The 14,277-nt window shown below is 42.8% G+C and overlaps 1 protein-coding gene across 1 annotated transcript in view; it reads left to right on the top strand.

Moving 5' to 3' along the window:
- slc5a9 (solute carrier family 5 member 9) overlaps positions 1–14,277 on the top strand; it is a 59,442-nt gene that overhangs the window by 10,538 nt on the left and 34,627 nt on the right. Inside the window, exons 4-6 of the mRNA XM_080195505.1 lie at positions 4,501–4,665; positions 8,731–8,836; positions 13,824–13,904. Of these exons, the coding sequence (XP_080051631.1) occupies positions 4,501–4,665; positions 8,731–8,836; positions 13,824–13,904 (352 nt within the window). The remainder of the gene's footprint in view (positions 1–4,500; positions 4,666–8,730; positions 8,837–13,823; positions 13,905–14,277) is intronic.

The following is a 14,277-nucleotide window of genomic DNA, read 5'->3' as shown; positions in this document are numbered from 1 at the left end:
AAGAATGAGGGGAGATCTCATTGAGACATATAAGAACATAAGATGATGAATGGGATGGATAGGATAGAGCTGGAGAGACTCTTCCCTCTCAGAAAGGACAGTAGGACTAGGGGGCACAGCCTCAAGATAAAGGGGGGGCGGTTTAGAACGAAGTTGAGGAAAAACTTCGTCACTCAAAGGGTGGTGAATCTCTGGAATTCTCTGCCCGTTGAAGTGGTGGAGGCTGCCTCGCTAAATATTTTTAAGAAGCGGGTTGATGGGTTTTTGATAAGAGAGGGGATTAAGGGTTATGGGGAGAGGGCGGGAATGTGGAACTGAGCCACGACAGATCAGCCATGATCTTATTGAATGGCGAGGCAGGCTCGAAGGGCTAGATGGCCTACTCCTGCTCCTATTTCTTATGTTCTTATGACGGATTCAAGCATTTTACCTACAACAGACGTTAAACTAACCGGCCTATAATTCCTGCTACCTTTTTTAAACAGCGGCGTAACATTAGCCGTTTTCCAATCTTCCGGCACTTCCCTGGAATCCAGCGAAGTTTGGTAAATAATCACTAAGGCGTCCACTATCACCTCTGCCATTTCCTTCAGAACCCTGGGATGCATTCCATCTGGTCCTGGGGACTTGTCCACCATCAGTCCCCTTACTTTACATGTTACAGGGATTTGCTCCACTCGATTTATTACAAGTATTTACAACTATTTACAAAAGTGTAATTTGGTTCTATCACTGTGACCATGTGAATTTCTGCACCATAATCTAACACATCTTTTATAAATATGGAACAGATCTTATACTCCTAGGCACACTAGATAAAGACATTCCTGTAAATCTGAAGGCTTCTATGGAGAGCTGGTGGAGTAATCCACTTTGCTGCTCCCGAAATGTCACCTCATTTATTCTCTCCACAAATGCTGCCTGGCCCTGTTAGACATTTCCAACATTCTCTCGTTTGTTTGAGCTTTTCAACACCAGCAATACTAGGGGCAATTCTCCCAGCCCACTCTGCTGCTCTAGTCGTGCAGTGGGCCGGGTGACATCAGCTGAGGCCATTTCGAGGCTTCCTGCTGGGCGCCCAGGTCTCCGCGCATCTCCCAGCAGAAAATTTCCAGAGTAATCGGCTCCACACCACAAATCAGCAAGGACCTGATTAGCATGTGGAAATCTGGATTTCAATGTCATTAGCAGGCCAGGGACTGAAGCCTCCAGGCTCGCTAACATCTTCCCCTCCTCCCCCTTGCCAGGACTGGTTCACCCAGCAGGATTTACAACTGCTCCCTACTAACAAAGAACAAGTGGCCTGACCCCACTACAGAGAACAGAGGCCATTGAGGGCCCCCGAGGTTATCGGGGATAAAGAGGGGCGGGGGGGAGTTGCCCCTTGGACAGTGCCAGCCTGGCCCCCTGGCCCTGCCCAAGGGGGCAAACTGGTATTCCCAAGGGTGAAAGCCAGAGGGAGAGGGGGATTGGGGTTGGGACATATTGGGTAGGCGATTGGATGAGGAGGTCCCACTGCCACTGCATTCAGGACCATGAGCAGAGGGAGAAAGGATGGCGATCTGTTTGGCCATCTGGGTTGGGGTCAGGTTGGGGCAGAGAGTGGGGCATCAGGAGATCAGGGCTGGCCAGATTGAGGGGAGGGTCGGGAAAATTGGGGCACGCCTGAGGGGAATGGGGGTCGGGACTTGCCTGAGGAGTTCCAGGAGCTCAACAAGTTCCATCCCACCATCAGACTCACCATGGATTACTCTCCGGAATTGGTTACATTCTTGGACACACGCATCTCCATTAAGAACGGTCACCTCAGCACCTCACTGTACCGCAAGTCCACAGACAATCTCACAATGCCCCCCTTCTCCAGCTTCCACCCTAAACACGTTAAAGAAGCCATCCCCTATGGACAAGCCCTCCGTATACACAGGATCTGCTCAGATGAGGAGGGTCGCAACAGACACCTCCAGACGCTGAAAGATGCCCTCATAAGAACAGGATATGGTGCTCAGCTCATTGATCGACAGTTCCGACGCGCCACAGCCAAAAACCGCACCAACCTCCTCAGAAGATGAACACGGGACATGGTGGACAGAGTACCCTTTGTCGTCCAGTACTTCCCTGGAGCGGAGAAGCTACGACATCTTCTCCGGAGTCTTCAACATATCATTGATGAAGACGAACATCTCGCCAGGGCCATCCTCACACCCCCACTTCTTGCCTTCAAACAACCGCGCAACCTCAAACAGACCATTATCCACAGCAAACTACCCAGCCTTCAGGAGAACAATGACCATGACACCACACAACCCTGCCACAGCAACCTCTGTAAGACGTGCTGGATCATCGATAAGGATGCCATCATCTCACTTGAGAACATCATCCGCCAGGTACACGGTACATACTCTTGCAACTCGGCCAACATTGTCTACCTGATACGCTGCAGGAAAGGATGTCCCGAGGCTTGGTACGTTGGGGAGACCGTGCGGACGTTACGACAACGGATGAACGAACACCGCTCGACAAACGTGAGCGGCACAGTAGCACAGTGGTTAGCACTGCTGCTTCACAGCTCCAGAGTCCTGGGTTCGATTCTTGGCTCGGGTCACTGTGTGAAGTTTGCATGTTCTCCCCATGTCTGTGTGGGTTTCCTCCGGGGTGCTCCGGTTTCCTCCCACAGTCCAAAGATGTGCGGGTTAGGTTGATTGGCCACGCTAAGAAATTGCCCCTTAGTGTCCAGGGTAGCGGAGGTTGGAGGGATTAGTGGGTACAATATATAGGGATATGGGGGTAGGGTCTGGGTGGGATTGTGTTTGGTGCAGACTCAATGGGCTGAAGGTCCTCTTTCCGCACTGTAGGGTTCTATGATTCTATGAATCATGAGGCAAGACTGTTCTGTTCCTGTTGGGGAACATTTTAGCAGTCATGGGCATTTGGCCTCTGACCTTCGGGTAAGCGTTCTCCAAGGCGGCCTTCACGACACATGACAGTGCAGAGTCGCTGAGCAGAGACTGATAGCCAAGTTCCACACACATAAGAATGGCCTCAACCAGGATCTCGGGTTCGTGTCACACTATCTGTAACCCCCACAACTTGCCTGGACTTGCAAAATCTCACTAACTGTCCTGGCTGGAAACAATACACATCTCTTTAACCTGTGCTTAAAGCCCTTTCCACTTACATTGTCTGTACCTTTAAGAATTGATTAACTGTAAAGACTCACATTCCAATCATTATGCATGTAAATTGAGTTTGTGTCATTTTTATGACCAGAACTCCTAGCCTTCTGACGAAGGGACAGGCTGTCCCAAAAGCTTGCGACATTTGCTACAAATAAACCTGTTTGGACTTTAAACTGGTGTTGTGGGATTTCTTTGAGTTCCAGGAGGCCAGCAATTGGGTGGTGTGCAAGGCCAGCGATGGGGAGATGGGGTTGCGGGACCCCATCGGTTGAATCGGTTGGACTTAAACCTGGTGTTGTTAGAGTTTTTACTGTGTTGCGGGACTGGCCAGAGATCAGAAGGCTGGCAATACAGCACCACTGCAATGTACCAATCTCCACATTGACAGATTGATGCATGCTGTGGCTCGCTCAGCACTATGCTGCCGACCCTTCCAGCGGGAATAGGCTCCACTGCCTGATTTTCAGAGGGAATCCCGCTGAGGCACTCTGAAATGCAGAGCGTCCGAGATTCAACCTGAAAATCACACTTTAAAGAATCGGGGGGAGTCACTCCCATTTTCATGCAAACTGGGGACTAAGAAATTCTTTGGGAGAATCCAGGCCACTTTATTTTGCTTTATATTGAAAAAGATTGATTGATCCCTCAGCTTTACCAACAACTGAACTAAACTTGATACTTAGGTAACAAGCTTGAGCCAAGCTTCTATCTGCAAATCACCTTAAAAATAATGAATAGCAAATTAATTTAAAAGAGATGTACGAGGCAGATTTTTTAACAAAGAGTGGTGGGCGCCTGGAACTCGTTGCCGGGGAAGATAGTGGAAGTGGATACGGTAGTGACTTCTAAGGGGAATCTTGACAAGTCCATGAATGAGATGGGAATAGAGGGATATGGTCCCCGGAAGCGTAGGCGGTTTTAGTTAAGTCAGGCAGCATGGTCAGTGCAGGCTTGGAGGGCTGAAGGGCCTGTTCCTGTGCTGTAATTTTGTTTGTTCTTTGGTTCTTTCTTTGTTCTTTGTGCTTTGTTTTTTGTTCTTTGTTTTTTGACAGGCCCCAAGGGCTGAAGTGAGACAAACAAAAATAGCTCATTTTATCCCAGTTGTTTGAATTATCTCCATGACTCACATTGACACAGGGTGAAACTAAGTTGAAATGGTCAGCGACATGGTTTAAAATAAAACAGAAAGTTAATACAGAGAGGTCTTTGAGGGCTGAATGCATATTTTTAATAATCGTTAATGAGGGGTTAGTGTGGTTTATCAAAATAATGTCACTCTGCACACAAGTAGAGATCTGAGTTCTATTCCCTCTTCTTGTTTTAGGCTACTTGGGTTCTAGTGGCACTTGGCTGGATTTTTGTTCCAGTGTACATTGCTGCCGGAGTGGTCACTATGCCTCAGTATTTGAAGAAGAGGTTTGGAGGACAGAGAATCAGAATCTACATGTCCGTATTATCTCTGATTCTGTACATGTTCACTAAGATTTCGGTAAGTGGCAGATGTGTTGCTATGTGTCGTTTCATTACTCAGTTGTAGTTTTTTAAAAGTTTATTAGTCACAAGTAGGCTTACATTAATACTGCAATGAAATTACGGTGAAAATTCCCCAGTTGCCACAGTCCGGCACCAGTTGGGTATACTTAGGGAGAATGTAGCATGACCAATGCACCTAACTCTGGGAGGAAACAGGAGTCCCCGGAGGAAACGCACGGGGACACGGGGGGGGGAACGTGCAAACTTCACGCAGGCAGTGACCCTAGCTGCGAATCGAACCTGGTTCCCCGGCACTGAGGCAGCAGTGCTAACCACTGTGCCACCGCACCGCCCCAGTTTTAGCAAGACTTCTCTAATTTTATACTCCATTCCCTTTGAAATAAAGGCCAACATTCCATTTGCTATCCCTATTACCTGCTGAACCTGCATGCTAGCTTTTTGTGATTTATGCTTGAAGACCCCCAAATCCCTCTGTGCTGCAGCTTTATGTAGTCTTTCTCTATTTAAATAATATTCAGCTCCCTTATTCTTCCTACCCAAGTGAATATCTTCACCTTTTCCTATGTTATATTCCATCTGCTAGGTTTTCACCTACTCGCTTAACCTGTCTATGTCCCTGCGTAGACTCTTTGGCCGCATTTTCCCATCCCATCCGTGGAATATGCAAAGGTCCATTTACCTTGGGTGGGATTTTCCGGTCTCGGGCGAGCGCAATCAGAAAATCTCACCCTTTGTGTCATCCTCACCACTTGCCTTCCCACTTTTTTTTGTCATCTGCAAACCTGGCAATAGTACATTCACTTCCCTCTTCCAAGTCATTAATATATATTGTAAATAACTGTGGTCCCAGCACTGATCCCTTTGGCACCCCACTAGTTGCTATCCTGAAAATGCCCCTCTTATCCAAACTCTCTGTCGCCTGTTAGTTACCCAAACTTCCTCCCATGTTAATATACTACCCCCAACACCATGGGCTCTTTTCTTATTAAGTAATTTTTTGTGCAGCACCTTATCGAACGCTTTTCTGAAAATTGGATCAACTGCTTTCCCTCTATTTATCCTGCTCATTTCTACCTCAAAAGAATTCTAATTCAAGAGGTGATGGATAAGGCAGATAAAAAAAGCAGGAAAAACTGGCCAGATCAAGAAGGGTCCGGTGGCCCAAGAACCTGTGATTAAAAAATAGCAGGTTAACATCAATAGTGCCAAACACAGTTTTCCAACAGAAAGTCCCTACCTAAGGCAATAAAGTATTCCCTCCTGCCCAACATTGGGAATGTGGTTTGTTTAACCTAATCCTCTTTCTGATCTGATCTTTATTCTTGTATTTTTTGCTTTCTGTCATTTTCTTTTTACTTGCTTTTTGGTGTTTTTTGTCCATGTTTTACATGCTAAAACCCATAGTGCTAGTTACATAGTCCCAGCACTAGTTCCTTTTGATGGATTGCAAGTGACGTTTGTACGCACAACTTGATATAAGTTAGCTACCACTTGTTGCGAGTTACTGAGTGTGTATTAAATATGGGAAAATTCAGTTTCCCCACTGATAACCTGGCCAGCATGATGGCACAGTGGTTAGTACTGCTGCCTCACAGTGCCAGGGACCTGGGTTCGATTTCTGGCTTCGGTCACTGCCTGTGTGGAGTCTGCACGTTCTTCCCGCGTCTGCGTGCATTTCCTCTGGGTGCTCCGGTTTCCTCCCACTATCTGAAAAGTGTGCTGGTTAGGTGCATTGGCTGTGCTGAATTCTCCCTCAGTGTACCCGAACAGGGTGTGGCAACCAGGGGATTTTCACAGTAACTTCATTGCAGTGTTAATGTAAGCCAAACTTGTGACACTGATAAATAAACTTTAATCTTTAAGAGACATCCATCAGGTCTTTCTATATTTTTACCAACCACCAGGGTCAGTTTGTCCTTCTCCACATGTCTTGATATGATTGATTTTTTTGAAACCTGAAGCAGTGCTATTAGCTACAATGAAACAATGCTGCATGTCCTTTGTTCATGAGCATGACTCACATTCATGGAAATAAATGACAAATCCATAAATCTTATAAATGGACATTTTAGTGCAGAAAGCACTAAACTAGAACTTCCAGCAGGAAATAATAGTTACGCCAAACTTAGCCATTTCTTCATGGTAAATGGAACTATATGCTTTATCGATATATTCACAAGTAGAAGTCACACCCAGAATTTTGTTTCTAGGTATATTTAGCCACCCTAGGGGCATAGCCAGGTGATCTAGTCCTAAGCTTCAATGCTTGTCAATTTTCAACCAGAAGTTAGAAGTTGTTCCAGACTGGTTTAGGTGACCACTAATCTGCTGCTGAATTTCCCAGTTTCTTTCACTCAGAGATGTATGCAATTGACTAAACTCATCACTCCAGAAATTCACCAAAGATCCTTCGACAGTATCTTCCAAACCCACAACCACTTCCACCTAGAAGGATAAGGGCAACAGATACTTGGAACACCATCACCTGCAAGTTCCCCTGCAAGCCACTCACCATCTTGACTTGGAAACATGTCACTGTCCCTTTACAGTCACTGTCTGTGAATCCAAAATCCTGGAATTCCCTCCATAATGGCACAGTGGACTGCAGCATTTCAAGCAGGTAGTTCACCACTACCTTCTCAAGGGCAACTAAGGGATGGGCAATAAATGCTGGCGAGGCAGCAACGCCCATGTCCCACGATTGAGTTTTTAAAAAATCCACTGACAGGGAACGCCATCCTGGATCAAGCTGTAATATCTTCAAAAATATACAAAGGGCTGGATTTTGCAGATAGCAGGAGTCAGGAAATTTGTTCCAGAAGAAAGTGCTTCGAAAGACATGATCTTCATTCCAGTGGGTCTGGGTGTTGGGTACATACTGGAGTCAGTCTCATCGCCTCCAGAAACAGTCCAGAGGCAGCCACGGAGGCTGACGACTGGCACGGCAGGTGGGTTAAAAGGCCTGACTTCGTTCTCTAGGACTTAGTCTCAGTTGTTTTGATCAATAATAAGCCCTCACCAATGATATCCCCTCATCTCATTCCCATCTACTCCCTATGTCTCATCAATGCAAATTCATGCCAAACTGCTAACCCATTTCTCCACTCTATTGCAATGGTCCCCCATATATTCAATCAAGCAGCAGTTTCCCTTGTGTGCACCTGTTTCAAAATGTTAATGGAAGCCTGGGCTTTCAGCCAAGCATACATAATGAGGATTGGCTAAGAGCCCAGAATCCCATTAAGCTTGTTTGGTCAAATCTAAAAGGTTTTGCTGGGTGGTTGATCTGCATGGTAAGTTCCCCATTGGTTTCTGGTAAAATTTGAGGAGCAACAGGGTGAGGCCCTTAGCTGGCAATTTAAGGGTCATTTTGATATGAAGACTTCCCTGCAGCCTTCTTGCCCAAGACTTGATCGGAAGGTGGAGAATGAGGGCTGGGGTAGTCCTTGGGTCATCCCACAAACTCCTCCTGATCATCAAATGACCACCTCTGCCTCAAACCCGCCTTGGGATGGCAGGGCATAAAATCTCACCACCCATCTTGTTCACTGGAGTGTTCCTGGGTTCTGGTTCTGCCCTCAGAGCAGCGTGGAGCCAAGCTAGTTTTCCTTGCCTTGATACTTGGCTTCAGAACTGTATCCTGGTGCCTGTCATCAAATAGAAATTATTTATCACAAACTTTCAGCCATAGAATGACAGTCATTTTGTTGCAGATCAGAGATCTGGAAAGTACTGAATGCTGCTGCTACCACAAAACAGGCCCCAAATGAATACACCCGCCCACATAACGAAGGCACTATGAACAGTAACAAATGATTTGTAGGGTTTAATGAACTATTGCAAATTATTTCAATTTACTTATGACATCTCTAAAACCTTATTTAGATTTTCTGCTGTAGTCTACTCAGCAGTTTAAGAACTTCAGTATTGATGGAAAATTATTACCATTGTATTTTTAAGAGAACTCTTAATTTGTCCTGATGTTTTTGTTGTTGTGTGTCGACCTTTAATGTAGGTTACAGATTGTTATTTAAAATTAAAGATTGTGTTCCTGCTTCAGACTGACATTTTCTCCGGAGCACTTTTTATCAAAGTCTCATTGGGTTGGAACCTCTACATTTCTACAATAATTCTACTGGTAGTGACTGCTATTTACACAGTGGCTGGTAAGCATTTATACAAGAAATATTTTGCTGTCTGTATGAAAAGTCCTCCACATACCACATTTAATAACAGGGTTCTAGTGCCCATGTGCTGTGAATTGTTCCAAAGCCAAGAAAGCAGACTGATGAATTCCTCTCTTATCTGGTACCAATATTGTGCTCTAACCAGATTGATAGTTTACGGGGGCGTTCTTCATACATGTACTACTGGTTCTCTTTGTGCTCAGGCTAAAATCAGGAACTCTCCACGCAGAAAGGTGCTCTTTTCTGATGGAGAGAGTGTGTACAATCATGACTTGCATTTACATAAAACCTTCACGTTAAAATCCTAAGGTGCTTCAATGGAGCGTAATCAGACAAAAATTAACATTGGGCAGGATTTTACGGCCTTACTCGTCCCAAAACCATAAAATCCCCCCCTCAAGATCAACGCTTGCCTACTCCAATTCCCCTGGTGGGCAGGACGGTAAAATTCCGGCAATTATGTCCAAAGAAGGAGACGTTAGGCTGGGCGAGGTCAAAGAGAGAGTTTTAAAGAGTACCTTAAAGGAGACAAGTTGCAGAGGTTTAGGGAGGGAATTATAGAACTTACGGTTAAGACAGCTAAGCAATTAGTATCCAGGACGTTGTACTAGCTTCTGCCTTAGCACTCTAAGGCTTGAATGTATACAGACTGATGTCACTGATTTGCTCATCCATGGTAAAAGCAGTAACATTATCCAAAAAAAAATCAACGCTGGGAAGTCTGTTGAGAAACAACAAAACTGAGTGTTTGAGGCAATTATTGTCTTTGAAACCAAACCACTGATCCAGATAATAGATGGCTGCCTGAAGAATGATAAACAAGTCACTCCTCAACATGTTGCAAGAGCTCTTCCAAGTGTCACTTTGTTAATCTACCATTCACATCAATTTTTTTATTCATCCTTCCTTAAACAAGTTAATCAGGGAGGGTTGGTAATTTCTTTTAACTTTGATCATGTGCTGCAAAAAAGTTGGAACAGTTGAGAATAATGGAGATGGATGTGCAGCAACATGGCTTTTCTCTCTCCATTGTAATGTTCATTAAATTGCCACTGTGTATTTGTAATTCTTCTTCTTCAGCAGTTAACAGAAAGCACACTCATGCAGTTGACAGATTTCTAAAGAATCCTGTTAGCTGCTGAAAGCCAAGCCAGTCAGTTTGTAGAACTAGTTCAGAAGGATTTTTCTTAACGAAAAAATCCTAACCTTGTGCAAGTTTCCTTGTGGTGGAACTCTTCCTAATGTTGTCCCCTTCCTGAAAAATATCAAAATACTAACGCAGAGTAAGTGAGTAATGCACTCACTACTCTATGGTTAGGTTCTCTCATATATTCGGTGCAATTAAGTGGAAGCTGGTGCTTGAACTTTATTTGGACCTTGTGCAAAGTAATACAGTATAAGAATCTCCAGTGGCTATTCCCTTGCAAAACAGATATACCATTTTGAATGCTGTTGAGGGAAATGGCCTCTCCGGGGATAACAGCAGTGGCCAAATTTGTGGCATTGTGGTTGGCTCTGCTGCATAGGCAAGAAGCAAAAGGCATAGAAATGCAATAGTCACAGGGATTCAATTGTGAGGGGGATAGATAGACAATTCCTTGGCCACAGAGGAGACTTGAGGATAGTATGTTGCCTCCCTGGTGCTAGGGTCAAGAGTGTCTCAGAGTGGTTGCAGACATTCTGAAGGGGGGAGGATGAACACGGTGGCACAGTGGTTAGGTCTGCTGTCTCATTGAGACAGGGACCCGGGTTCAATTCACGGCTTGGATCACTGCAGAGTCTGCATGTTCTCCCCGTGTCTGTGTGGGTTTCCTCCACGTGCTCCGGTTTCCTCCCAAAAACTGGATGCATTGGCCATGCTAAATTCTCCCTCAGTGTACCCTAACAGGCACAGACTGTGGCAACTAGGGGTGAACATTAAAACTGACTGTAAAAGTTTCCATTGGAACGTAAAGAGAAAAAGATTGACAAAAACAAATGTAAGCTGCTTATAGTCAAAAATGGGAGAATTTGTAATGGGAACAAAAAAATGGGTGAGGAATTAAATTTGTATTTTGCTTCTGTCTTGACAAAGGAAGACAGGAATAATGTACTGGAAGTTCTAAGAAATGCACATTTTAGTGAGGAGCTGAAGGAAATCAGTATGAGTACATAAAAAGTTTTGAGGAAATTAATGGGATTGGAGGCAGATAAATCTCCAGGGCCCGATAATCTTCATCCCAGAGTACTTAGTGGCCTTGGAAATAGTAGATCCATTTGGTGGTCTTTTTCTAAAATTCCTTGGACTGTGGACTGGTTTCTTCAGTTTGGAGGGTAGTTAATGTAAGTCTACTATTCAGACAGGGAGGTAGAGAGAAAATAGGGAATTATAGACCAGTGAGTCTAACGTTGGTAGTAGGGAAGTTGCTAAATCCAATTCAAGGGTTTTGTAGCACAACATTTGGAAAGCAGTGGTATAATCAGACAAAGTCAGCATGGATTTACAAAGGGGAAATCATGTTTGACAGATCTACTGGAATTGAGGAAGTAACTAGTAGAGTTGACCAGGGAGAGCCAGCGGATGTGGTTTAATTAGACTTTCAGAAAGCTTTTGACAAGGTTTTATTTAGCAGAGTACTATGTAAGGTTTAAAGTGGGATTGCAGGTAATATCTTGAGATGGATAGAAAGCTTAGTTAGCGAACAGGATGTAATTCTTTTAACACAATTAAATGTACCTTGCTAACTTTTAATTAAGCACAGATGCCAGGCACCTGCAGAGATAAAGCAGTTGGACAACAGATGGTGTGCTATTTTAATTGGAAACCTATCATTAATCTCTTACGCTAAAGAGGTACTACTAGCAAAGGAGAAAACCAGATATAGGGTCTTCTGTTGTTAGTTATGACTGGTAGCACCCAATGGGATAACTTTAAACATAATAGATTTTTTATTAGCTTTAATTAGTTATATGTTTATACAGTTTTAATTGGATTATTAATCTTGATGAGTGGTTAATTAGTTAATCTTCTGAAATGCTTTAATTTTGACAAGATATTTAAATTGGAAGTTTTTACCTGAGAATTTAAAAAGACCAGCAGAAAGTTCTAAATAAGTTTGGAGATGATTTTAAAATATTGTAGAAACTTTGGAAAGAGTGAAGAATGTTTGGTAGAAGTATAAATTAGTTGAATCATAAGAAATAAACAGCAGCAATTTCCTCGAGAAGTTAGTGCAAGATGAAAATAAAAACAGACGAGATGTAAAACATGCCATTCATTCATTCTCACCCATTTTGATTTATTGCCAAAGACTGCCGTAGGAATGTGATAATATAACACAATTCAGTTTAGAATTACAAATTGGACATAATTTTGACATCAAATTATTGCAACATTTACGATATTAATTCCTTAGACAACTGCCTAACCGTCCACATAGAAGTTAGAAAAAAGTTGTTTGTAACATGCCAAGCTCTGTTCTATTCAATTCTTGAAATATTTCAAATAGCCATGAGTTAAATTACAACTAATATTGGATTGATAATTAGCATCTAAGTTATGCCTGGATATTTTCAATTTGAGTTGATCATAATGGGGACTTCAAGAACTAGATTAGTTTTCATAATCAGATCTTAGATGCAAGCGTAATTTTTTCTCTTTATTGTCTACTTTACATTTCCAGCCTACATTGAATTTTGTAATCTGTATTTTGTAATCCTACGGATTCTCTAATTCTTCCTTTTATCAATATGTTGAACAATAAGTTCCAGTGGGTTTATACACAGAGCACTATAGGCATTGCTGTGAATTTTCAACCTTAGTTTTTCCCACATGATGATTTCCAGATTGAATAGATGAGTCACCCAAGAGCAATTATCTAGCTGCCAATTCTGGAAATGTATAGACAAAAGTCCCCCCCACTCAGCCTGGAAATGAGATGGAACCAAAGAAGGGATCAAAAACAAATTTTATTTTAGGTTGTTTGTTTTCAAAAAATCACCCTTCTTCTGTCAATGTAATAGTTGGGCAAAAGGCTGAGTGTGAAACTAGCTCAAAAAACTTTATCTATGCTGCTCTGTAATAGCCCCTAGATTGTGTTTGACAACAATTAAGTGTGGGTTACCCTCTAGTTTTTTCTTCGTGCTCCTTAAAGATGCCTTCTTCCACTCGGCACTTTTCCCAGTATTGCAGCAGAGGTTAGAATACCATCGCGTGAAGACTTTTAGAATCAATCCAGTGTTGTGGCACTCGGTATCACAGCATATTAGAGCTTTAACATACTGTGCTGCTCAAAAAAAGCAAAATTCATAAGGTACCCATTTCCCCCTCCCTCCGTCCCCCACATAATTTAGACTTGCAGTATCAGCTCATACTCATCAGAAATCTGATTAGCCATGCCACCTGAACAAGCATCAGAGCTGAATAGCCATGTCGAGCAGTAGTATTAGTAAAGGTCAGCAGTAATTTACCTTCCAATGGGCACATTGCACAGGAAAATGGAAAAAGAAAATCTATAAAGAAATGAGAGAATAAAGCTGGGAAACTGTTTTATCTTCAGCAGACATTGTTACTTATAAAACCTGAAGGACAATTGACTAATATTTCAAATTCTATGCTGGTAAGGAATTTTAAAAATCATGAGTTTCAATCCCTTCTCTTACTCAGGTCTGTGTCCTGAATTGGCTCAAGGCTTGCTTCCATTGAAGCACTATTGAATCAGAAATCTGTCCTTAAATATCTTCTGATTTGGAGCCTTGCCAAGTCCTTGTGTGAATGCCAATCATAAATGTATTTAAACTATTTGAAAGCAAAACTATGATGGTTGTGATTTCTGCAACAGACTGAAGTGTCCAAGAAAGATTTATCTTCGTTCAAATTCACCTAAAAGCTTCAGGGGAACAGCATGACTTCAGATTTAGTAGGTACAATGTGGAATTATTTGCTTGAAAAATCAGTAAATGGTTACTTTTGCTTTCCCGCTGGCAGGTGGTTTGACCGCTGTGATTTACACCGATACCCTTCAGACTGTGATTATGGTGATAGGCGCTGTTGTCCTTATGTTTATTGGTGAGTCTTTTAATATGAACAAACATAAAAATTGTACATATAAGTTAAGTATTGTCGAGAGGAATGAATATATACCGGAGAACAAATTCAGCTTACTGACTTTGAAGCCCACACATCTACCACTTATCTGTTAGTTGGAATATGATAGCTTCAGGCTGAACAGTAATATGCTTTTAATATAAACAAATTTTCAGCAGCATCGGACTACGTTTTCTGAAATGGATAAATCACAGAAAACCTTTTATATTGCATTGTATCAGTCAATTTTCCTTTTTATATTGAAAATCTAATCTAGTATTCATGAGTCTCAGTCATATGGTGTAATTTATCTCCAACCTCTATGTCCCTATCATTGTTATTACATTTCCAAATA

The sequence above is a fragment of the Carcharhinus amblyrhynchos genome, chromosome 9, assembly GCF_965287045.1.
Source record: "Carcharhinus amblyrhynchos chromosome 9, sCarAmb.v2.hapA, whole genome shotgun sequence".
NCBI classification, from domain to species: Eukaryota; Metazoa; Chordata; class Chondrichthyes; order Carcharhiniformes; family Carcharhinidae; genus Carcharhinus; species Carcharhinus amblyrhynchos.
The sequence above is the reverse complement of the archived record's forward strand: the minus strand, read 5'-3'. Positions and strand labels throughout refer to the sequence as shown.